General features: G+C 33.9%; 1 protein-coding gene across 2 annotated transcripts; it reads right to left on the reverse strand.

Moving 5' to 3' along the window:
- Positions 1-231: 231 nt before the first annotated feature.
- LOC128982759 (L-allo-threonine aldolase-like) lies at positions 232-16,208 on the reverse strand. Of its 2 annotated transcripts, XM_054401718.1 has the most exons (10): positions 15,941-16,208; positions 14,230-14,347; positions 13,465-13,548; positions 12,417-12,505; positions 12,084-12,266; positions 9,936-10,129; positions 5,500-5,546; positions 4,870-4,959; positions 4,144-4,268; positions 232-1,914 (listed from the first exon to the last, which is right to left on the reverse strand). In XM_054401718.1, the coding sequence occupies exons 1-10, from the start codon at positions 16,088-16,090 to the stop codon at positions 1,726-1,728; spliced, it is 1,269 nt and encodes a 422-aa protein (XP_054257693.1). In that variant the 5' UTR covers positions 16,091-16,208; the 3' UTR covers positions 232-1,725. The 2 variants fall into 2 exon arrangements, with proteins under 2 accessions (XP_054257693.1, XP_054257692.1); XM_054401717.1 differs by lacking the exon at positions 5,500-5,546 and having other exon boundaries at positions 234-1,914; positions 4,870-5,006; positions 15,941-16,207.
- Between the last annotated feature and the right edge of the window lie 8,695 nt (positions 16,209-24,903).

The raw sequence follows: 24,903 nt of genomic DNA on the forward strand, positions 1-24,903 counted from the left end.
ATAATATCCACACGATGAAGTATTTTCCCACAGTTTACACTGTAAATTCCCAGTAATATTTTTAGTTGGCTTGAAATCATATAAAATTGGGACATCTTTCGGATTTCAACAATAAAAAACAATGAACCTTTAACAGAGTTTTTATGTTATTGTGTTTTCCTTCTTCAATTATTTTACTATCAAAATTGTTATTGTTTTTATATAGACGATTTACCACAAAGGCTTTTACAATGTAAATTCAATATATTTTATTGTATTTATAATGATTAATCAATAATCATCCTTCTACTAGAGAAGGACAAACCTGCTATTCTAAGCTGTTCTACCACTTTTGCCAAGGGAACATTTATTTTTAGGATTATAAGGGTTAAGCCAATGTATCAAGAAACTTAAAACCCAGCTCATCTCATTTTGTTTGAAAATCTCTCTACCGTTTTACAAGTTTGCGAAAACAAGCTAGTCTATATGCAAACACGCGTTACACGAATGAGATTGTTGGTGTTGAAACGACTGGCCCATCCTCGTTAGTCGGGTCGGGTATCTCGCAGTCGTTCACAGCAAATGGTTGTCATATAAACTCGTCATATTTATAATACGTACATTCAAACAGAGTAGGGATGAACAAACAGAAATTATTTAAAATGATTACGTTATTATTTTTTTATTTCTCAATTATGGCTGTGTATTATTTTGTTTTCTCATTTCGAACCTTTACATTTTTCCGCTTACGATGATACTTTTTAAAGATTAATTTTATTAATTGAGAATGTTTTCCAATAAAACTACTAGTATGTAAATAGTTAAATTGCATTTTATTTACTTATTATTTATATACTTCTATATAATCAAAAATATTATCAGAACAACGATTACTTATCATATAAAAGCTAATACAACAAACGTATAAAATATTAGTACAACATTACAAATAATTTTAAAACAATATTATAAAACTAAAACTGCAATAAAATAAAAATATTTACAAACACCTCAATATTTATGTATAAAAAAATATTTAAATCTTCTAACAAAAATAAAAATGGATTTTTTTGGATATAAAAAATCTGGAATTCACTTACCTAACTAAATGTTCCTAAAATTATTCAATAGATTTTTTAAAAATGTTAATATCTAGTACGGTAAATGTTCCATGGACTAATGGTGGTGGTTCACTAATTAACTATGGTCAATAATGGATACACAGTGCATAAATTAGTTTACTATTCGATAACCTAATTATTTGGCTAGTGTACTAAATGTGTTTTACAACCTTAACCTATAATCATTGAAAAAAAACTATATTTTTGTGTATAATAGAAGTTATTTTATGAACTTAAACAAAAAACTTACATAGATAAATACTGAACAAACACTTATTAATCTAATGTTGAACTGATATACTCATCCATCACAGTATGCCTAGTCTGAAATATTATCCTCTCACAGCAGTTTATAACAAATATAAGCAACTGACACAAAGTATACACCATATTTCTGAAGATATTTGCTAACCAAGGTGCAATCGATTCGCAAATTCAATATTTCCTCGATAAAGACGATTTTAAATTATTTCACATCTATACAGCTTAACAAAGGACATATTCACTTCTCAATGCGATCACAATACTCGGGCTCAGGTACTCGCAAGATCTAACATGTCAGCAGACGTCATATTTAACGCACTGTTAGCTCGCTTACAGATCAGTGATTGTATTGCTCAGGCTGTTACGTCAGCGTATCTTCCTTGGAGTCAAACTCTCGGATGACGAACTGTAACTTGTTGATGGCGGCCGTGACGTCATCGTCAGTGATGTTACAGCACAACACCATCCTCACCTCCGTGGCAGAGATTGTGAACAGTTTGATAACACATGGATTCTCCTCACCGAAGAAGTCTAGCTCCTCCTTCGTCACCTGGTCAACAATTAATTGCTATTGTAAGACACGTTTAGATTATATAGTCCAGGACCTAACTAGGGTTCTGTGTGCATGTCGTGTATAGAGAATTTTGCTTTTGCATTTCAATATAGGTGTCTTAGGAAGTGTTTTCCACTCGGGTGTCAAGTTCACACCTGGTACGTTTTCGAGCTATGACGTCATCAAAATGGCGGCCATTGATTTTTTTAAATCGTATATTTCGCAAACTATTTGTCGGATCGGAATGAACTTTTTTTTGTTTGAAAGATAATTTTAAATGCTACCTGTTTTAAATTTACACATTTGTTGAACACATAGTGGAAACATTCTTATGGACTAATTACATTGATTTGTTGTGCTTTTATTTGCATAAAAGAAGGTAATGGTCTTATTTTAAGTAAAATAGTTGGTGAAATCGTAACATGTAGCAATTTTAAAGACATCATAACCGGAAACTGCAGTGGGCCCAGACGTGACACCAGAGTTAAAAACACTTCTATAGACACATACATCAACATTGAATGGCAAAACTGTCTATATATGACTCGAACACAGCCATCGATGTCGGATTTATATGCGTTTTTGCGCCGAATTAGGTACAAAACATTGGGTTTTGTACGATTTTTCTAGTTTCTTGACGTGATCCTTTGAGTAAAGCATATCGAATTTGGTATTTTTGTAAAGCTCGTTTAACGTGCTACAAATTTGTCTATAAGTTATTTCTGATATATTGTATCAATAAAACGTTATCGACAAAAATAACACAAAAATGTTTAATATAATAGGTTTTTGCAAAATTACGAAAAATGTACTAAACATACAACAAAAATGTAAATGTAAGAAAGATAGCATGTAAACTTATCTTTCAAACAAAAAAATGTCCATTCCGATCCGATACATGGTATGTAAAATATAGTTATATTTAATATAGCCCTTTCCGCCATTTTAATGACGTCATAACCGGAAACTGCAGTGGGTGCAGACGTGACACCCGAGTTGAAAACACTTATTTAGACACATACATAAACATTGAATGGTAAAACTGTCTTTATAAGACTTGCGAACTGCCCTAGATGCCGGACTAATAGGCGTTTGTGCGCCAAAATTGGTGTTTTTATGAGATTTATCTAGTTTCTTGACGTAATCTTTTGAGTAAAACATATCGAATTTGGTATTTTTGTAAAGATTTTTAAACGTTCTACAACTTTTTTCATTGGTGATTTTTGATAAATTGTATCAATAAAACGTTACAAACAAAAATAACACAAAAATATTTAAAATACAGGTTTTTGCAAAATTACGAAGAATGTACTAAACATACAACAAATGTGTAAATTTAAAACAGGTAGCATTTAAAATTATCTTTCAAACAAAAAAAGTTCATTCTGATCCGACAAATAGTTTGCGAAATATACGATTTAAAAAAATCAATGGCCGCCATTTTGATGACGTCATAGCTCGAAAACGTACCGGGTGCGAACTTGACACCCGAGTGGAAAACACTTCCTAAGACACCTATATTGAAATGCAAAAGCAAAATTCTCTATACACGACATGCACACAGAACCCTAGTCAGGTCCAGGACTAATATCATTAAACTAGTAAAGCAATTATATCAATACGATTATTATGGTGACTATTTCATAATCATAAGCGGCATTAAATTGCATAAAATGTGAACCATGTAAGAAGTTATATATAGCTGTGATTTTTCAGTAAGAGAATTAAATAACAGCTTTTAATGAAGTAAAGCAGTATTTTGTAAGCAGGGAAGTAGTATTTGTAGCAGTAGGGAAAAGTTAGTTAATGTGCTTAAAGCTTGATACAGATATCAGTAAATACTATTTTATTAGTTTACATTTGTAGGACTCGAACTGTATTCTCAAATTATATAGGAATCTAAAATAACTTTCATTTTTAGTTTCACATGACTAATCCGCCCTCGCATTTAAAAATAGTCTGAATATATAAAAATATACCCTTTTTTAAATACTTTTTTTAATCTTTAAGGTTTGTAATAAGTATACTAGTAATATTTTCTAAACTATCAAATGTATTACCCTTGATTAAACAGTTTGTTGGAGAAATATGAGAATAATCTGGTTGACAATATATAAACTTAGTATAGATTACCCTTAAACTTACTACTGTATTACTTAAACATTAAGTATAGGTATATTTATTATTTTGTTACAATAATCATAACCATGTGCTAACAATAATCACCTTGTACAGCCTATGACAGAAATCAGATGCCGTCAGCAAAGGAGTATTAAAGTTCATGAACACCATGTTGGATTGTACTCTGTCCAAGTCAAGAGATATGAGGCGAGTTCCGGTAGACACGATTGCTAAAACATAAAATACATTAATGGCAATCATAAGGCTAATTCAAACGCTCTACAATAACATATTTCGCCTCATACAATATTATGACGGATAGCCTGGATCGAAACAATTGAAATATCATTTTTTAAGTATTTAAGTTGTTTAGTATTCTGTAAATGCATGTTTAAATGGGTTTATTATTGTAACATACTAATGTATTATTTATAAGTATTGTATAATTGTTATAAGAAAATAATACTAAAGTAAAGTCGTTCTTGTTGTATTAAATGTTTTTATAAATTAAATCAATAAGCATGTTTGTAATATGTTTTATCTTCAAAGTAAAAAATATTAAGCAATTAGTTGTATTGATGATTATATTCAAGATGCCTGAGAATATTTCTATCTCTATTTGTGCAACATTGTAATATAGTAATAGAGCAACAAGAGTACAAAAACACGATTAAATATTAAACCTCTTTATTTTTATTTTTTTATTATTATTTCTTTATGATCGAAAAACTTTACCAATAATGTATTATGATGTAGGTAAACACCAAAACCTCTAGAAGTTAGATTGAAGTGTAAAGCAATGATCTGATATATAAATGGGCAATGGTTAACCTTGAGCTATTTTCTTGGCTCGCTGATGGTCCACTGGTAGTCTCTGCACCATGTGTTCCAATGCGTACATTCCTGCAGCAGCGACAACACCTGCTTGTCTCCATCCGCCACCAAGCACCTTCCGCAGCCGCCGGGCCCTGGTAAAACATGCCTCAGTATAAAACCAGCTTATGGCATGAGCTGCAGCAGCGACAACACCTGCTTGTCTCCATCCGCCACCAAGCACCTTCCGCAGCCGCCGGGCCCTGGTAAAACATACCTCAGTATAAAACCAGCTTATGGCATGAGCTGCAGCAGCGACAACACCTGCTTGTCTCCATCCGCCACCAAGCACCTTCCGCAGCCGCCGGGCCCTGGTAAAACATACCTCAGTATAAAACCAGCTTATGGCATGAGCTGCAGCAGCGACAACACCTGCCTGTCTCCATCCGCCGCCAAGCACCTTCCGCAGCCACCGGGCCCTGGTAAAACATACCTCAGTATAAAACCAGCTTATGGCATGAGCTGCAGCAGCGACAACACCTGCTTGTCTCCATCCGCCACCAAGCACCTTCCGCAGCCGCCGGGCCCTGGTAAAACATACCTCAGTATACAAACAGCTTATGGCATGAGCTGCAGCAGCGACAACACCTGCTTGTCTCCATCCACCACCAAGCACCTTCCGCAGCCGCCGGGCCCTGGTCAAACATACCTCAGTATACAAACAGCTTATGGCATGAGCTGCAGCAGCGACCACCCGCTTGTCTCCACCCGCCACCAAGCACCTTCCGTAGCCGCCGGGCCCTGGTAAAACATACCTCAGTATAAAACCAGCTTATGGCATGAGCTGCAGCAGCGACAACACCTGCTTGTCTCCATCCGCCACCAAGCACCTTCCGCAGCCGCCGGGCCCTGGTAAAACATACCTCAGTATAAAACCAGCTTATGGCATGAGCTGCAGCAGCGACAACACCTGCTTGTCTCCATCCGCCACCAAGCACCTTCCGCAGCCGCCGGGCCCTGGTAAAACATACCTCAGTATACAAACAGCTTATGGCATGGGATGTTTAGAATTCACATCGCAATTAGGCTCAGCAAAACAGTTTTATGAATTGCAATACTATTTTACAATATGCAACATTAGTATGAGCTCGTACAAGCTATCTAGGAATCTTATGGGCCGAGTTTTTTAATAGGTCTACATGTTTAAAAAAATGTCAGAACATGTTACTCAGAATTTGTGTTATGTCACAGAACAATAGATAGAACATGAATGATTCACTCCTTTTAGCGAATTCTTCATACAGGAATTTCCCCCGCCGCATCAAACCTACAGAGTAAGCGATTTTGTATTTGCCTGGTTTGATTTGAACTCAAATATATCCTTAAAGCTGTCAGATTCATACCCAATAAAACTATTAAGTTCAATAAGTAATTATGTTTGTAGATAAACATAAAACATAAAGTGATCATAAACATAAAACATAAAACATAAACATAAAGTGTGTGTTTTTGGTAAAATATTGATATCTTAGTATGACAAATTATGATAAAACCATATCCATATGCAAGCAAACTACACCACTTAACTTACTCTACATAGGAATAACATAGGTAACATAAATGACCTTCCTCTTTAAATTATCTGTGTATCAATTTAAAACAAAAAAATGCATCGATAAAATCAATTATTCGTTTTTTGGGGCTCTGCAAAATGGCTTTGGACGAAATCGCATAGTTTACGTTCTTAGAGTCAAACCTGGGAAACCCCCATTTTAACCCACAATATTTAATTAGCCAAGCAAATTATGCATTCTTTGTAAACTAGTGTACATGTTGCTCGAATTCGAGCAATTGCAAAGTATTACAGGAGTTATTTCAAAACGAATAACAGTCATATTTACAATGAGTTTAAAAGAGTCAACTCAAAGATTACCGGCGTGTAACTCAGAACACGATTATCTTCGTTATTGATAAACCGAACCGGCCAAAAGAATTCCGGCCGGTTTTCTCCTTCTCAAAATGCCCCGATGTACAGGCAACACAGGTCATTGATAGATGGCCAATTGAAAACGAAAAGTCGTTTTGGATTAGTGTTAGGGTGCATTTGTAACCTAATAGTTGAGATTGTCCAGGGTCAGGTGCTGACTGTGATGATTTAAGCCTATTACGCGCCACTGTTCTGTAGCTGCGGTCGTTATCACGATTACGCCTCCTGTCTACGTTTCGTTGTTGTCGCGTCAGAGGCATTTAAAAGAAAAAAAACAACAAATAAACAAATTATAGCTACACAAAATAACGATAAATTCAGAAATTTAAGTTACAATCGTGCTAACACGACCCGTCGTAGCGGCACAAAACGACGATAAATATACAAATTTAAGATACAACCATACTAACACGATCCGTCTTGGGGGTTATAGTCTAGGCATATTAGGAAAGTTAGCAGAAAGTTTAGGTACAGTCCTAATCATCACTTTCCTTTATGTTTTTTGGGTCGCTGAACACGAATATGAGGTTTGCTGACAGATATTTTGCCCGGAACATTGGTTATTTTGTGAAAAACCTTAAAATTTGGGCACTTTTTTTGGTTTTTCGGGCAAATCTCGGTAAGTATGGGTTTTTGAGAAAATCCTGCTTTGTAAAATTGAAGATGACAAAATTTACTACAAGTTTCCTATATAATGTTTGTTTCTATGACGAACCGTTTCGCCACTAGAGCACACTAAAAAAGGCCAGAAGTACAAACAATTAAAAACATTGCTAAATGCTGCCGTTTTACATTAGGTTTCCATAGAAACAACCCATGTTACGATTATTTTAACTATTAATTCATGATAACAAACTGATACACACTTAAAAATACCCCCGCCACAGCAAACCTGCAGACTAAGCGAAATTCCATTTCCCTGATTGGATTTACACTAAAATGTCTCCTTATAAATATCACATTTATACCCTATTTAAATAAAAGTTTAACCAGTACTTAGGTTTTCTGCAACAGGGAGGGTAAAAGGTGTTTTTTGTAAAATGTAAAAATTTGGGATGAAATTAATGCATTGTCTAAATTTGATAAGAATAACATGGGCATTGTAAATTTACAGATTTTTGGAATTTTCTCCGTAACCATTAGGCGCATAACAACGCTTTAATATACTAAATTATTTGTTTTTTTTAAGCTCTACAAAACGTGATGGAAATAAATCGCTAAATTTTAAGTTTATAGGGTCAAAAATAGGAAAAACAAATTTTTACCCCATAAACCCCCCCCCCCCCCATAAATCTCTGTTCCCATAGTCCGATCATGCTGGTTTGCGAACTCGTTCGAATAGACGTAGACACGGTCTACTCGTCTGAATTTGACGTTACCAAAGTTAAAAGTTATCTACAACTCTTTTAATGTATTTCATCCTTTTTTCACTATAGCAGTCAACCCTGTGGCCAGCAACATCCCTGTGCAGAGAAAATAAATGGGGGTTTTGTGGGAACGGGAAATGTTCCAGCAGTCAGTCATACATCTTGGCATAGATTTATTAAGTGTGTTTCAGTTCATTATCATGAATAAATAGTTCTAATTATCGTAACATGGGTTGTTTCCATGGAAACCCAATGTAAAACCTTTGTAAAACGGTTAGGGTTTATTTTCATTTTTTGTTTTGCCCAGCATGATCGGACTATGGGAACAGGGATTTATGGGGGGTTTTATGGGGTAAAAATTAGTTTTTCCTATTTTTGACCCTATAAACTTAAAATTTAGCGGTTTCTTTCCATATCATTTTTTAGAGCTTAAAAAAACAAATAATTTAGTATATTAAAACGTTGTTATGCGCCTAATGGTTACGGAGAAAATTCCAAAAATCTGTAAATTTAAAATGATCATGTTATTCTTATTGCGACTAAGTAAACTGTTGTAGTTTGCTTGTTTATGAACATATTTTGATCAAATTTCATGTACCAAATTATTAAATTTTACAAAAAACACCTTTTTACCCTCCCTGTTGCAGCAAACCTAGGTACTCGTTAAACTTTTATTTAAATAGGGAATAAATGTGATATTTCTAAGGAGACATTTTAGTGTAAATCCAATTAGGGAAATGGAAATTCGCTTAGTCTGCAGGTTTGCTGTGGTGGGGGTATTTTTAAGTGTGTTTCAGTTTGTTATCATGAATAAATAGTTAAAATTATCGTAACATGGGTTGTTTCCATGGAAACCTAATGTAAAACAGCAGCATTTAGCAATGTTTTTAATTTTTTGTACTTCTTGCCTTTTTTACTGTGGTGAACGGAAACGGTTCGTCGTAGAAACAAACATTATATAGGAAACTTGTAGTAAATTTTTGTCATCTTTAATTTTACAAAGCAGGATTTTCTCAAAAACCCATACTTACCAAGATTTGTCCGAAAAACCAAAAAAAGTGCCCAAATTTTAAGGTTTTTCACAAAATAACCAATGTTCCGGGCAAAATATCTGTCAGCAAACCTCATATTCGTGTTCAGCGACCCAAAAAACATAAAGAAAAGTGATGATTAGGACTGTACCTAAACTTTCCGCTAACTGCCACTTATATTCCTAATATTCCTAGCCTATTATGTTTACACAAACTCAAATATTGAATTGAAAAATAAATAACAGCAATTAAATTATACAGCTGATCAAAATGTGAACAATTATGTTCTTCATAAAGATAACATGGGAACTTTCAAAGCCACTGGGGCAGAGTCCAAGGGACTTTTTCAAAATTGAAGGCCAGTTTGCAAATCTACGCGACACGCTCTTTCCAATGAGACGTCAACGGATAAAATCGGTTAAGAAATGGCGGAGGAGTTTAACCGACAAAGTTTCATGTAGCGTATTAATTATATAGATATATTCTTACAAATTATATTGTTGCATACAGATACCGAAATCAAGCAGGGCGTTTAAATTGGAAATAATAATTCTCATACCAAATCTTGAACTTTGTTTAAGAAATGAACGTTACTTCATATCCTTGACCTAATTGTTAATAAGCAGGACATTAATGATCTAAAACTACACAAAAAAAAACTACATTTACTACGGCGAGTTTCAATAACAGGAAACCTACTTGTCAATGAAAGCTTTGTCACCGACCAACATGGATCCAATGGGAGCCCCCAAGCCTTTGCTGAGGCAGACTGAGACGGAGGAGAAGTCTTTGCAAAGCTCGGCCACCGAGACTTCACTGCTGAGTGCAGCGTTGAACACCCTCGCTCCGTCCATGTGTAAAGGGATCTTGGTGTCATGGGATATCTTGGCTAGCTGCAGTAGGATATACATGTATCTTTAGTTTACAATTTTTTGAAGAATTGTAAGGATTTAGAGAGCATGAAACGATATAAACAATAGACAATAGACATACATACACTTAGACATGCATAGACTTATTAATGACGATAACGATTATTATATTGTCTAAAAAAATCAAGGATAGTTAATTGTGTTGATAGTTTTTACTTTTGCAACATATAATCAACGAATAATTGTTTTTTTTTTTTTTTTTTTTAAATTCGACAATCTCTTTGAAACACAATTATTATGTTCATTTTTATGTTAATTTAATATTGAACACTGTCACAATATGGACCAGGTTGAATAATGGAAATTACAATTGTCTCAACGTCACACGACGTGCAAAATAGTAGTGTTAAAATACAAGCCTTTGGTTAAAGTCCATTGAAATTAAAGGTAGTAACAAAACATTGTTGGCAGACAAACAAAAAACTGTAAGGGTATATTAATCTATATATTAATTTGAAACTGTTTTTCTTTGTCATAGCTATTTTGAGAGAACCGGGTGTAGAAACTCGGTAGAGGTGTCTAAAGAAAGGTCTTGGTCTGCAGATGAGCCATCAAAAGAGAAAACTGGTGAATTCCCTTAGGGCTCTGCCCCAATGGCCTTTAAATTCCCATCCCATGTTATTCGTATGGAGGAAAACGGGGTTTTTGTCACAGCTAATTTGAGAGAACGGCTGGGCGTAGAAACTTGGTAGGGGTCTCTAAAGAAAGGTCTTGGTCTGTAGATGGGCCATCAAAAGAGGAACGAGGTAAATTCCCTTGGGGCTTTCCCCAGAAGCCTTTAAAGTTGCCGCTTCAGATTTGTTTACATTACGACCATATATGCATAATTCTACACTACTTTTTAATGAAACAGCTGTTAATATTTAAATTGTGATTTATTGAATTTGTCAAAATGAAGTAGCAGAATATGGTTTATGTTACCTTGCCTGAATGATCCTATGTAGTTGTCAAACACGACAGCTGTTTCGTGCTACAATGAGCACATCTTCAAAGTGAAGAAACACAAAATCAAATCATTTCGCCCGCGGTTGAGCACGTCAAAAAACACATAAAGTACACGAAGTTCACACAAAAATACATAATACAAACACTTGGCCAAGTACCGCGAACACGCGACGCGGCGCCGGTAATGTGTAGGTCATGACTCAGAAGATGTGCTCATTGTAGCACGAAACAGCTGTCGTGTTTGACAACTACATAGGATCATTCAGGCAAGGTAACATAAACCATATTCTGCTAATTTTAATGATCCAGAGGCTATCCATCATGAAAATGAAGTACAGTATTTGCAATGGGTTTTTCTGATTGATATATTGGATTTTCTTCTGCATCGTGTCATGTTTTGCAATATAATGTTCTATTCCCAAATCAGTGGAAAATCATAATATCACAGTAACTTTTAAAATGATTTCTTATGGAGTTAACTTATATCTATTGTATGGGTTGGTTTCTGCCTTTTTTACCACTTATTGGAGATTGTACGTAGGTGATATTCTTTGGCATATTGCATGTGTAGACGAAACTTGGGTTGGTGTAATTATTACAATGGAAAAGAGTGAGAAATCCTGGACAATTTGATATAGGCTAAAAATAAAACTGTATTAACACTGTGCTACATTTCTTGAGCAATCATTGAAATAACCGATTTGCAAACAATGGAAACATAGAAAAAGTCATAGAACACAACCCCGTAGAAGAAATAGAAATAATGTTTTTTTTACACTAAAAACACGAAAAAAAACAAGATTAGCTTTTTGAAAAAAGATAAGATATTTACAAAAGATTTTGATTATATCTAACTGTTGTGTGGATCGTGAGTATTTCCATCATCTTTGAGTCGCCTGTAATGCTTCGCAATTGCTCGAATTCGAGCAACAGGTACACTAGTATATTATTAGTTAGAGTTTCCACTCACCCTCTGCAGCCATGGTAGAGGAAGAGCCCGGCCACCACACCAGTTGTGTGTGTTCTCCACACATATGAGTGCTGTCTGTGTGGTGTGGATGTTAGACCCATCCCTCAGCTTGGACATCATCTCCTCTAGACTCCAGGTGCCATCTGGTTGGTTGGCAACCGCCGTCATCTGCACACCTGCCACCTGCGCGACATCACAAGAATAGAGGATGGGACGGGATGTGGTGTAAACTGTATTAAAACTACTGATTTGTAAACACTTTTGAATTGAATTATGCGTTGAGCTATTATTGGTATTAATAATCAATGCAAATGTCTGCAGTACAGTAGTTACCTGCGCTGCACCTGACTGCTCCCACAGTAGCATGTGACTCTTGTCTCCCACCACCACTTCACAGCCTCGTCGGTCACAATGTGCCATCACTGAGGAAAGGTACACAATACACATACGTTAGACTGTGGCGGAAGTAATATATTGTAAGCGGTGATAAATAACACTCATCCAAAAATAAACCTTTCCATATTACCTGGAGCGAACCGGTTTCTATACATGTGGTTTTACTTTATTAGCCTACGTTTCAGCGAAAACTGAGGGTCATTTTGTCTTCCTTGAAGCACACGCTGTTCATAGGTTTACATACATATTTTGAAACTGTATCTTTTCATCCTAGGGGCCTTAAAACGAAACACAATAAAACGCCAGATGGTCCGGCTTTATGGTGTTACCATTAATACTACCAGTAATAGCTATTTTCCCTGTTAGGAAATTCCTAAAAATGTCAAAACGAAAGATGTATTTCCCTGAATGTGTAATTTGTGTTTTAGAGCAAAATTCACCCTTGAGGATTCACCCGATTGCCTTTAAAACATTAATTTTTAGAATTTTCCATTATTTGTCATACCAGCTGTTTTAACTACTTGAGTGATATAAAGTTTAACATCATTACTATTTCGATCAAATTTAGTACAATGATTCACAAAAACAAACATTTAACGAATTTGAAACGATTAATTAAGCTATTACGTTTACTATTATGAAGCATGAATAGTTATGAAATGTTAATTTAACAAAAGTAAAAAGCTAACTTTAAGAATATGTTAAGGGTAATGTAGGCCCCTACTGTATGCATTTCGCATTAAAATACAGTATTGGTGATAACCATTTTCTACCATATTGATATTCCTACGTGTAACCTATTATATTAAGACAACTAATAAAAATATACTATGCCTGAAAAAATATACTATAAAAATTTAAGCTTTCTTCACACTGTTCACTGTACAAAAGTTAGTTTTCTGTTGTACCTTTAGTTACATGACATAAAATAATAGTTGTATAGCAGCCCAGCAAGATGTGAGCCTTAGCATATTACAGAACTTACGTGCTATTAGGTTCCCCATTGTTCCACTTGTTAAGAAGATGCTGGCCTCTTTATTAAATATATTAGCAGCTAACGCCTCCAAAGCTGTAACACAAATAAATAAAAGCAGTTTTATAATACGTTTGGTTTTTTTTTTGTTTAACTTTTCCTGAAAGTATTCATTATAAGGATTTGAAAGAATCTAATTTCAAAAGACGTTTAACTTATTTCGACCTTTTATCCTACAACAGTTTAAGTCAGACAGTAATAATGCTGTGTTGCTATTTATATCTCAAAGTCTTAGAATATACTTCAAAGAAATAAAAGTAATTTCACTGAGTTTATCGATTTATTTTGAGATTAATTTGTTTTAAATGAGTGTAAAGGAAATCTGAAAAAAGAATAACTTGCCTTCAAGACTTATCCACTTTACCCTTTAACCGTAGATGCATTAGCAAAAAGTAGTTATCTTAATTGTCAATACAAAAGATATGAATGTATGGTGTGATGAATGACCTCTAAGCTATCAAAAGATTACCAGGGGCGTGTCTAATGATTGTAGACCAAGGATTAGTGCACAATACAAGTGATATTCTATCGTCATGTTTTTGTATTCTAACTGTTGAAATTATCGCTATAAATTTCTTTACTGTGATTGTTAACATCTAAAATGTGTAGATGACTTAACTAAACAGCATAAGAAAATGTCCTTGCACATTCTTGAAATAATCGATTTGAGAATCACAAGCATGGTATTTTGCACTTTGTTTTGAAACTACAACTGACCGTTGACAGTTGTGTCCTCTCCCATGACGTCATCGCCTACCTCAGCGTTGTACATCGCTCTTCTCATGGCGTCCGTGGGCTTGGACACAGTATCACTACGGAAGTCTACTACTCTGACCTAGAGCAATAAATCACAGCTTACTTGTATTTATTATAAGTGAAACATACAGTGGATTTTGTACTCATAAAGGATATGTATGTTGAGCTCTTAACTAATGTTGGTTCTATCAGTTATCATAACCTGTTTTATACAGTGGTCTACTGCATTTAATGCAGACTTTGATCTTATTAAGAAAAATGTTTTTTTCTACTCAAAATTAAATACGTTGAGGATTTAATAAAGTATTAAAGATGAAAAGTGTTATAAAAAACCCCATCACAGCAAACCTACAAACTAAGCTAATTCCCATATGCGTGATTGGGTTTGATCTTAAACGTTTAAGATTTTATTCCCTATCAGAAAACACGTTAGTTTTAACGGCTTGCTGCTTCTATAGAGAGCGTGTTGATTGTTAATATGTTGTTAGCTTAGTATGAAATAAATAGATAAGACAAATTTGATCAAAGTATGTGGATAAACAATAAAACTACAATGTTCAATTAATCTTCAAAAGAATAATACTGGCATATTAATTATAAGGTTTTCAAAAATCTGCTCATTAAATAATAAATAGAGATAGTTTTTTTTAATAATATCTTAATTGGCCTATTTAATGAATGTTTCAGACAAACGGTGAACGATCATGTTAGCCAAAGTGCTACAATTTTTTGTCGGGAACATGGACTGACAAAGTAATCATTGCGAAAGTAGCATTGTGACCCTTCAAAGTAATATAAAACTAGTACGTCAAGGACAATATCTGTGTTTCTATAAAAGAAAAGTAAGTTTGAAGAATATGACTACACCCAAGAAACCTTTATTAAAACTTCCATTGAAGGATTTAACTATTAAAACCTAAGGGAAAGAAACCACCTAAACAACAATATCAGTGGCCTTTTCAACCTGCATTTTATCAGGTAAATATAATTTACGTTACTGTATAATAGCAACCCACTAAAATTATCTCAATTGAGGCAAATAAATTGTGAATGGCACATAATGCAGGAAATCGGGGCTTTTTGAGTAATGTGAACAGTTTAAATCGCTATTTATGGAAAAATAACTGAAATGTGTGAACATACAGTTGACAATGGTGGTTTTATTTTAGGCTATATTATCAATGACTCCTTAATGCGGCTAAGTGTGAGTAGGCAAATATTTTAGAAAAAAACACAAAAAAGGGTCAGCTTCCGACAAAGGAACAACTATTTACAAGAAAAGTTAATTATATTGAACTGTAAACGGTGTGAGCATATCCATTAGTTGCATAAGCTTTGAGTTGAGTTTCTCAAACCCATAAACAATTATGACTGTTATTAGCTTTGGAGTATCTTCTGTAATACTTGACAATAACTTAAACAACAGGTGGACTAGGAGTTATTATATAATATTATGTTCATCGGTCAGTCGTTAAATAAACCGAAAATTATCTGTTTTGGATTGATAATAAGTTTCAAGTAGTTAATATTTTACCTGAATTCAAAAACAAGATACTTATGTAATTTAAAGGATAACATTAAAACATGATTATCTCCTATTTCAGCATTGGAGTATTCCAGATTATAGTACTTTAAGAACACATTTACAATATAAAATTCTGTAAAAACTTACATTTTCCAACGAATGTTCGATTTGAGCCGTTTGATACATAGTTGTGAATTTGGGTTTGCCAATAAGCCGTTCTTGATGGCCCGCTGCTTCTAAAAGTGATACAAGTTTAATGTTGGCGATTCCAAAGCGTCGGCTTCTGATGACAAACATCTTGAACTTATTTTCAACTCTTTACACGAGTTACAACCACACAGTCACAATACACAGAATCACAACAGTAAACACACACTGACAGCTGTTCGACTAACCGACTGCGGAGCTGCTGACGGACTAAATATTGTTCCTTATCGGCTCTTACTCAACCGGGCTGCAGAATTGCGTCGTTGTGAAAGTTATCCATTACTAGTCCGTAGCCTCGAGCCGCGAGCGCTCACAAATAACTGTTATTAGATCAAATTGAGAACACAAGAACTTGAGATCGATCTTCTTGTGCCCAGACGTGTCCTAATCGTTACTATCACTATCAATTACCTGTTTGTAAGATCGCAAACTAAGGGAATAACTAGAGACAGTAGAATATAATAAGACACAGTAGTGTGGTGTATTTTGTGTGAAAATAAAGAATCTTCCAAGCACATGGCCGTTTAAGAATAGTATTTTACATTATTACTATTACTTTCACTATTACTTCTAACCTCCCGAGCCGTTGTTTTTAGGGTGTTTAATGTAAATAAATGCATAACTTACGAATGACGAACCATACAAAATTTTTATTCTATCTTGTATGCATTTTGTACTAATATTTTTTAAAAGTGTTCAAAATTTGGACCCCACAATAGGCCAAATTTTAGAACATTAGGTAGCGGATGTTGTATACTAGTAACTTTAAGGCTACTATTATGATATTTAGGTCATTAAAATGAATACAGTGGACTAAGATTTATATTTTCAGCTATTACAGATCAACAAATTGGTTTTAAAGTTATCACAAATTGTATGCAGATACATAGAAGAACAGAAAAAATTAAATGGTTTATTTTAGTTTCTTCTTACAAACATTTGAACGAAACAAACTCTAATAAATTGTAACTAATCGATCATATTTACATTTCTGTTTGAACAAAGGACTTAAAAAATATAAACATGACCTAGTAATACTATGCAACATTAATATATTATGTGTTTATTTTGGATTCAAAACATAAACCAAAAACAAAATTGAACCAAGCAGGAGGGTTCTGATGGATATCTATGGATATGGATATCTAATGAACTAGGAGAATAGCAATAATAACAGTTATTATAGTGGTAGTAGTAATAATATTAGTTAAAGGAGTAGTACTTGGACTACCTTTTACATAATAACGAAATCAATTCAATATAGGTCCCTTGTATACTGAATTTGAAAAAGGAAAATCTTTCGGAAATGTCAAATGGGACAAACACATACTTAAGTTTATATTTGCATAAATAGTAAACACCTATTGCTGTAGCGTTATCCTGGCATCCCAAAAGAAAATATTTAGCTATTAGAAAACCTGCCTATTTTTTTAGATCCATTATAATAAAGAGTATAATTAATCAACTTGGGGTTATAATATGCTTGAGGAAAAATATGTGATTTTAAAAACTTAAAATACATTACTTAGACTAACAAGATGATCTGACCTATTCATAGAATAACCTTGATATAAATTCTTTATAAACATGTGTCCCAAAATTGTTTACTGTTTATTGGTTTACGATAACGAATTTTAAAAACAGTGTAAAACAATAACATACTTTATTTTCACTTCACATGTTTACGTCACGGTGGTTTTTTGACACACAAAATATGTTTATCACATTTACAATACGTCACTCTTGATATGCGTAGTTATATCTTAGTCTGAAGGTAAACAGGAGTTTGCCATTAAAAGTACCACAGTAATATTTGTGATAACATTTATGTTTACGTAACGTATTTGTAACTTTAATCCAAATGGCTAATACTACTTGTAAACAATTTCAGGATTTCTTCTTCACTTATAGACTTGCCTATTGGTTCCATTTTCCAGTCACATGCCCTGTCCTAGTTCTCCTATTTAAATAACCATTAGCTACTGTTTAAATATATTCAGTCATACTAAATAAACTACTTGTCCTTTTATGAATACCTTAATATTGTACAAAAGTGTTTCCGTTTGGATTTAAAATTGTGACCAACATACGTCCTGATAGAATAACTACAGCTTATATTGTTCATAGGTACCTTGAAGACAAACTTTGAACATAGTAAGTTTTGAGTAGTGATGTGTAATTACGTTTTTGCAGTCGATGCTGATGCAGTTTTCTAACTCAAATAGTCCTTTGGCTCACGGTACACGTATCATGAGAGATAACTAAAATTTATAGAAGTTAAGTTCAAACTGTATACTTTTACAAGAAGTAACTTATATTAAGGAGTTATGTTGATTTTATATAAATAATAGCTGTCTAATGCCATGAGATATTGATGCATTGATAAAAGTAATTTAACAATTAGGCGCCGGTGGTTTCAAGCTATGCGTGGACAACTTTCACTGGTAATTTACTTATTTTTATGCAGTCAAAAATTTTTCAAAAACAATGATCATTAAAATTATGTTTTGCTTCAAAATAGCAATAATTTAAATTTGTACAACTAAAATTACTAAATACTAGATACTTGACTTTATGTGAAAAATGCAAATCTTTTAACATTTAGACGTCTATACCAAACAATATAAAGTTCAAAAATATCAAACCATAAACCACTGAGACATCACGATTTTTATTTGTAGAGACGAAGTAATATAAGGCCTTTGCTGTAGGGTTACGCCTCATTTTGCGAGTAAAAATTTGAATTCTCAGTTATTCATCAACCGAGCTTTTTGAACTTGATTTTTTTTTGGAAATTTCAAATGCTAAATAAGGTGTTCTGGGAATTTCTTTGATAAAATCGACCTTTTTTGTATAATTAGACAAGGAAATGTTTACATATGAACATTCCTATAATACAAGTACGTAGAAATAAAAGTCTGAAAAGCTACATAGTTAAACGTGTATGTCACGTGCAAGTCTAAATTATTTGGTGGTATTTCATGTTTTGTCTATTATTTCTTGTTGAATTGATATAAAATGAAGCGGTGAAGTTCAAAAGATTAGTGATAACATTTCTGATTCAATATGTTTTTCGGATGTTTAAGTTATTTGAAAGCAGTTATCATTCAATTGACCCTAGACTATGATTTAGCAGAGTTGCCATTTAGCTGAGATAAGTATTGTTACATTGATCTACTAGCATCGTCTAGACACGTGAGTTCAAGGCTACATACGAGGCTACGCATTCATTCAAGACGTAGTTAGAGGCGTAGTGGGTGTGAATCACTTACTACTTTGACCACTAAAAAGAGTTTAACTTTAACTAGTGAGTTTATGAGTCTTATTTCGTTCATATGGATTTTACTTCACCACACTTATGTACAGTAACTATACAGCACCATTAATTTTGAGTGCAATCCAAAAAATTCTAATGTAAGTTATGCTTATATTATTTTACAGGTTTCAAATCCCGCTAAATACTATAACAGTCAACCTATTTCATGTATTTCCTTGCCACATTCATCAAGGATCTCTAAGGTTATTTTCTATCTACCTTGTAGAGTTTAATTACATTTCGACCCGACCCGAGATCCATTGGAACTGTTGGATTGTGGACTCGTCCTTTGTACAGCAAGTCAAAGGGTTAACACTCCACTGACTTCTGGACATTTCGTCATTGTCAAGCAGCTGCCTATAAATTAAATGCCAACTTGCAATGCTCAAATAAATACAGTATGATTAAAATAATCACGTGACTTTAAATTTGGATTTACGTTACATAATATAAATTATTTAGATTGGCATATTATTTGTGTAGATTTAAAATTTAAAACATAAATACCTATAAACACCCTTTACTTATACTTTGTATTCCTGGTTTATAACTCATTTAGTGTGTCTTCTGTATTTAAAGCTGTAGGCATGTTCATTGCCAAGAGATCATCATTTAAATGTTCCATTACTATCAATAAACTAAAAAAATCATGTAATTTGACACAAACCATACAACTATTTAGTATTTTGTGTAGAAAATACTCCCTTTACAACAAATCTACAGACTAAGCAAATTTATATTTTACTAGTTGGATTTTAACAAAAATATCTAAAAAACAAGTAATTATTTAAATTACATAATATTTAAAAATTATTATGTTTGCTGCTACGGGTAAGGGAAGTAGCGTTAACTATACAAATTTATAGTTTATCATATGAATGCCGTGAAATTGTTAAGGTCTCCATAAAAGTTGTAATGGAAATATGACATATCCATGTTTCAATGGTATTTCAATGTAGGCTATCAGAAAAACAATGTTTGTATTATATCAAAATCCTATAACATCCAGTTTTCACTATTCGGCCTACCTTGTATGAAAACTTATTCAGTTATGACTATAATATTGTGGTATAATTACCTCGTCAAGTAATCCAAATGATGTGTTAGGCTAAAAACCTACATGTTTCGCCGTTAATACGGCATCGTCAGGGTACAAACACAGTAAGACATTGCTGTCACACGCATACAATAAATAAATAACACGAAACGAATTACGAACATAACATTTAGATAGGCCTATCACACGACGCGGACGGTCCCGGCGCAGGTAGTAGACTGCAGCGTCAGACTCCTTGCTCATTGTTGTCCACGTTATCAGCAGGACAAAGGTCAGGTGGTCGGTTACTTTGGTTTATTAAAACATTGAAGATGGAGTGTGAACGAAACTGTAGTTTTTCATTGAGGATATGTCCACTTGCGGTGTTGTCATTGTATAATTTGTATATTTCAAATTCCTCAAGCGTGTTTAATTTACTACCTTTTCTACATACATGTAGCACCTCTAGACCGTCAGCAATCCCACTCATATTATGGTTTAGGTCAATCAAATGTTGGGCGAACGCTGAATTCTGTTTGATTGAACGTGGTTTGGGCCTGTGTTCATTGTAACGAGTAACGAACCCACGACCTGTTTGACCTATATATTGGCTTGGACAATCTTGGCATTTAATTTTATAAACACCTGTCATTTCAATTTTCTCTCTTGTTTTGTCAGTCTGTGACAGGGTATTGCGAGTACGATTTGTGGTTTTGAATGTTAATTCTATTCCCTGCCTACGAAGCTCTTTGGATAGGCAATTTTGTAATGTGTGGGAAAATTCAACACAAACGTACTTCTTACGCTCGTCCAATTGTTTGACCTTCCCTTTGTGGTGTTTGGTTATAAGTTTGTCTACAAGCCTGCTGTTGTAGCCGTTAGATGTGGCTATATGTTTAATAATATTGTATTCTTTGTTGTAATTTGTGGGACTTAGAGGGACCGTTAGAAGTCTATGTACCATTGAGTTGAATGCTGCAATTTTTTGTGAGTGTGGGTGGTATGAGGTTGCATGAATGGTCTGGACTGAAAACGTGGGTTTCCTGTAGATTTTATAATCAAAATTATTGTTAATTTTAGTTACAGTTAAATCCAAAAAATTAATTGCGTTGTTCTCTTCCGTTTCCAAGGTGAACTTTAGCCTGGGAGCTATGTTGTTGAGATAATTTAATTGTAGATCTAATTGCCTTTTATTGCCATCAAACAAAACAATGGTGTCATCGACATATCTATTGTATAGGACTATTTTTGAATGATATTTGTTTTTGTTTGATAAAATGTATTCATTTTCGATATGATTTAAATATATGTCAGATAGGATACCAGACAGTGGGGATCCCATGGCTAGACCATCGGTTTGAGAATACAATTTTCCATTAAATACAAAATAATTTTGTTTCAAGATCTCTTTTAGTAGGTCAATTACCTCAGTTATTGCTTCTGGTAACATAGTTGATTTGTTGGTTAGGTTTGTTTGTATTAAGTCTATGGTTTTTTCTATGGGTACATTCGTGTACAAGTTCACTATATCAAAAGAGGCAAGCAAGTGGTGGTTTTGTACGTGCCAACCCTTAGTTTTTTCAATGAAATCATATGAGTTCCTTAGACTGTGATTATTTTCTAATACTATGTTATCTTTCAGGATTCTTTCAAGGCGTTTAGCGATGTTGTATGTGGGTGCGTTTGTGTAATCAACCAGTGGCCTGATGGGAACACCTGTTTTGTGTACTTTAGGGAGTCCTCGTAGTGTTGGGGCTGATGGGTTCATAATGCGTAAATAGCGGATGTCGTCATCGGTGAATAATACTTTACTCGAATTTATTAAAGTTTTTATTTTCGTTTGATAATTTTTTGTAGGGTCCTTCTTTAGTTCAATAACATCATTAGCAGTAATAAACTCATCAACTTTGGCGATATAATCTTTTTTGTACATTATAACTGTGGTATTTCCTTTATCGGCTTTGCAAAGCATAGCATTGTGTTCAGACAATTTGTTTTTGATGCTTTTGAGAACATTGATTTCATGCTTTTGTGTTCTCGTTAGGTTACCAGAATTAGGGCTTTGTTTGTACTTTGATTTTAATTTACGTGATAAACATAACCTGGCTTCATTCCTAACGTCAGTGTCAGATATTGATTTTATAGCTACTTCAGCATTAATAAGTTCACTGAACATGCCTCGTTTACCAGTCATTGGGAGGTTATGTTTAAGGCCTTTATCTAGTAAAGACATTTCTTCACTGTCAAACGAAATGTTGGTATTATTTATTGTGTTAGGGAAAAAGTCAAAATCAAACATTATAGCGGTTTCCTTATTCTTTTGATTATTGACCAGTTGTGTGAGTTTCTTGCGTGTTGTGGCTTTCTTTTTCCTCATGACTCTAGAAACGCCTGATTCGACGTGTCGAACTAGGCATTCCAGTTCAACTGGATGGGCTGTGTTAGCTAATTCTAGATATTTTTTCATGAGTAAAGTGTTGAGTAGAGACTTCTTATAATACAAATGTTTGATTTCATTTTTAATCCATAATTTCTCAGCCATATTCTTGGTTTTCTTTGCAGCGTAAGATTGATTTTGAATTTTTATCTGTGCGTATTTAGGGATGACATTCAGTTTTAAACAGTCTTTGTTAAATTTTATGTTTTGTGTAGCGTTTGCCAGCTTTATCTTAACGTTTTTGTATTGTGTGGCCAGAATTGCCTGACAGGCAGAACTATTAAATTCCATGTTGATGGCCCCTGGATTACTATAAATGACTATAATATTGTGGTATAATTACCTCGTCAAGTAATCCAAATGATGTGTTAGGCTAAAAACCTACATGTTTCGCCGTTAATACGGCATCGTCAGGGTACAAACACAGTAAGACATTGCTGTCACACGCATACAATAAATAAATAACACGAAACGAATTACGAACATAACATTTAGATAGGCTTATCACACGACGCGGATATACAATATATATTATAATTATATTATATTATAATATATAATTATAATATAATATATTATAATTACAATATATATTATAATTAGAATAAGGAAACCGCTATAATGTTTGATTTTGACTTTTTCCCTAACACAATAAATAATACCAACATTTCGTTTGACAGTGAAGAAATGTCTTTACTAGATAAAGGCCTTAAACATAACCTCCCAATGACTGGTAAACGAGGCATGTTCAGTGAACTTATTAATGCTGAAGTAGCTATAAAATCAATATCTGACACTGACGTTAGGAATGAAGCCAGGTTATGTTTATCACGTAAATTAAAATCAAAGTACAAACAAAGCCCTAATTCTGGTAACCTAACGAGAACACAAAAGCATGAAATCAATGTTCTCAAAAGCATCAAAAACAAATTGTCTGAACACAATGCTATGCTTTGCAAAGCCGATAAAGGAAATACCACAGTTATAATGTACAAAAAAGATTATATCGCCAAAGTTGATGAGTTTATTACTGCTAATGATGTTATTGAACTAAAGAAGGACCCTACAAAAAATTATCAAACGAAAATAAAAACTTTAATAAATTCGAGTAAAGTATTATTCACCGATGACGACATCCGCTATTTACGCATTATGAACCCATCAGCCCCAACACTACGAGGACTCCCTAAAGTACACAAAACAGGTGTTCCCATCAGGCCACTGGTTGATTACACAAACGCACCCACATACAACATCGCTAAACGCCTTGAAAGAATCCTGAAAGATAACATAGTATTAGAAAATAATCACAGTCTAAGGAACTCATATGATTTCATTGAAAAAACTAAGGGTTGGCACGTACAAAACCACCACTTGCTTGCCTCTTTTGATATAGTGAACTTGTACACGAATGTACCCATAGAAAAAACCATAGACTTAATACAAACAAACCTAACCAACAAATCAACTATGTTACCAGAAGCAATAACTGAGGTAATTGACCTACTAAAAGAGATCTTGAAACAAAATTATTTTGTATTTAATGGAAAATTGTATTCTCAAACCGATGGTCTAGCCATGGGATCCCCACTGTCTGGTATCCTATCTGACATATATTTAAATCATATCGAAAATGAATACATTTTATCAAACAAAAACAAATATCATTCAAAAATAGTCCTATACAATAGATATGTCGATGACACCATTGTTTTGTTTGATGGCAATAAAAGGCAATTAGATCTACAATTAAATTATCTCAACAACATAGCTCCCAGGCTAAAGTTCACCTTGGAAACGGAAGAGAACAACGCAATTAATTTTTTGGATTTAACTGTAACTAAAATTAACAATAATTTTGATTATAAAATCTACAGGAAACCCACGTTTTCAGTCCAGACCATTCATGCAACCTCATACCACCCACACTCACAAAAAATTGCAGCATTCAACTCAATGGTACATAGACTTCTAACGGTCCCTCTAAGTCCCACAAATTACAACAAAGAATACAATATTATTAAACATATAGCCACATCTAACGGCTACAACAGCAGGCTTGTAGACAAACTTATAACCAAACACCACAAAGGGAAGGTCAAACAATTGGACGA

This window comes from Macrosteles quadrilineatus, unplaced genomic scaffold, assembly GCF_028750875.1.
Source record: "Macrosteles quadrilineatus isolate MER2022 unplaced genomic scaffold, UCM_ALF_1.0 Scaffold_1__1_contigs__length_201487025, whole genome shotgun sequence".
Classification (NCBI taxonomy): domain Eukaryota; kingdom Metazoa; phylum Arthropoda; class Insecta; order Hemiptera; family Cicadellidae; genus Macrosteles; species Macrosteles quadrilineatus.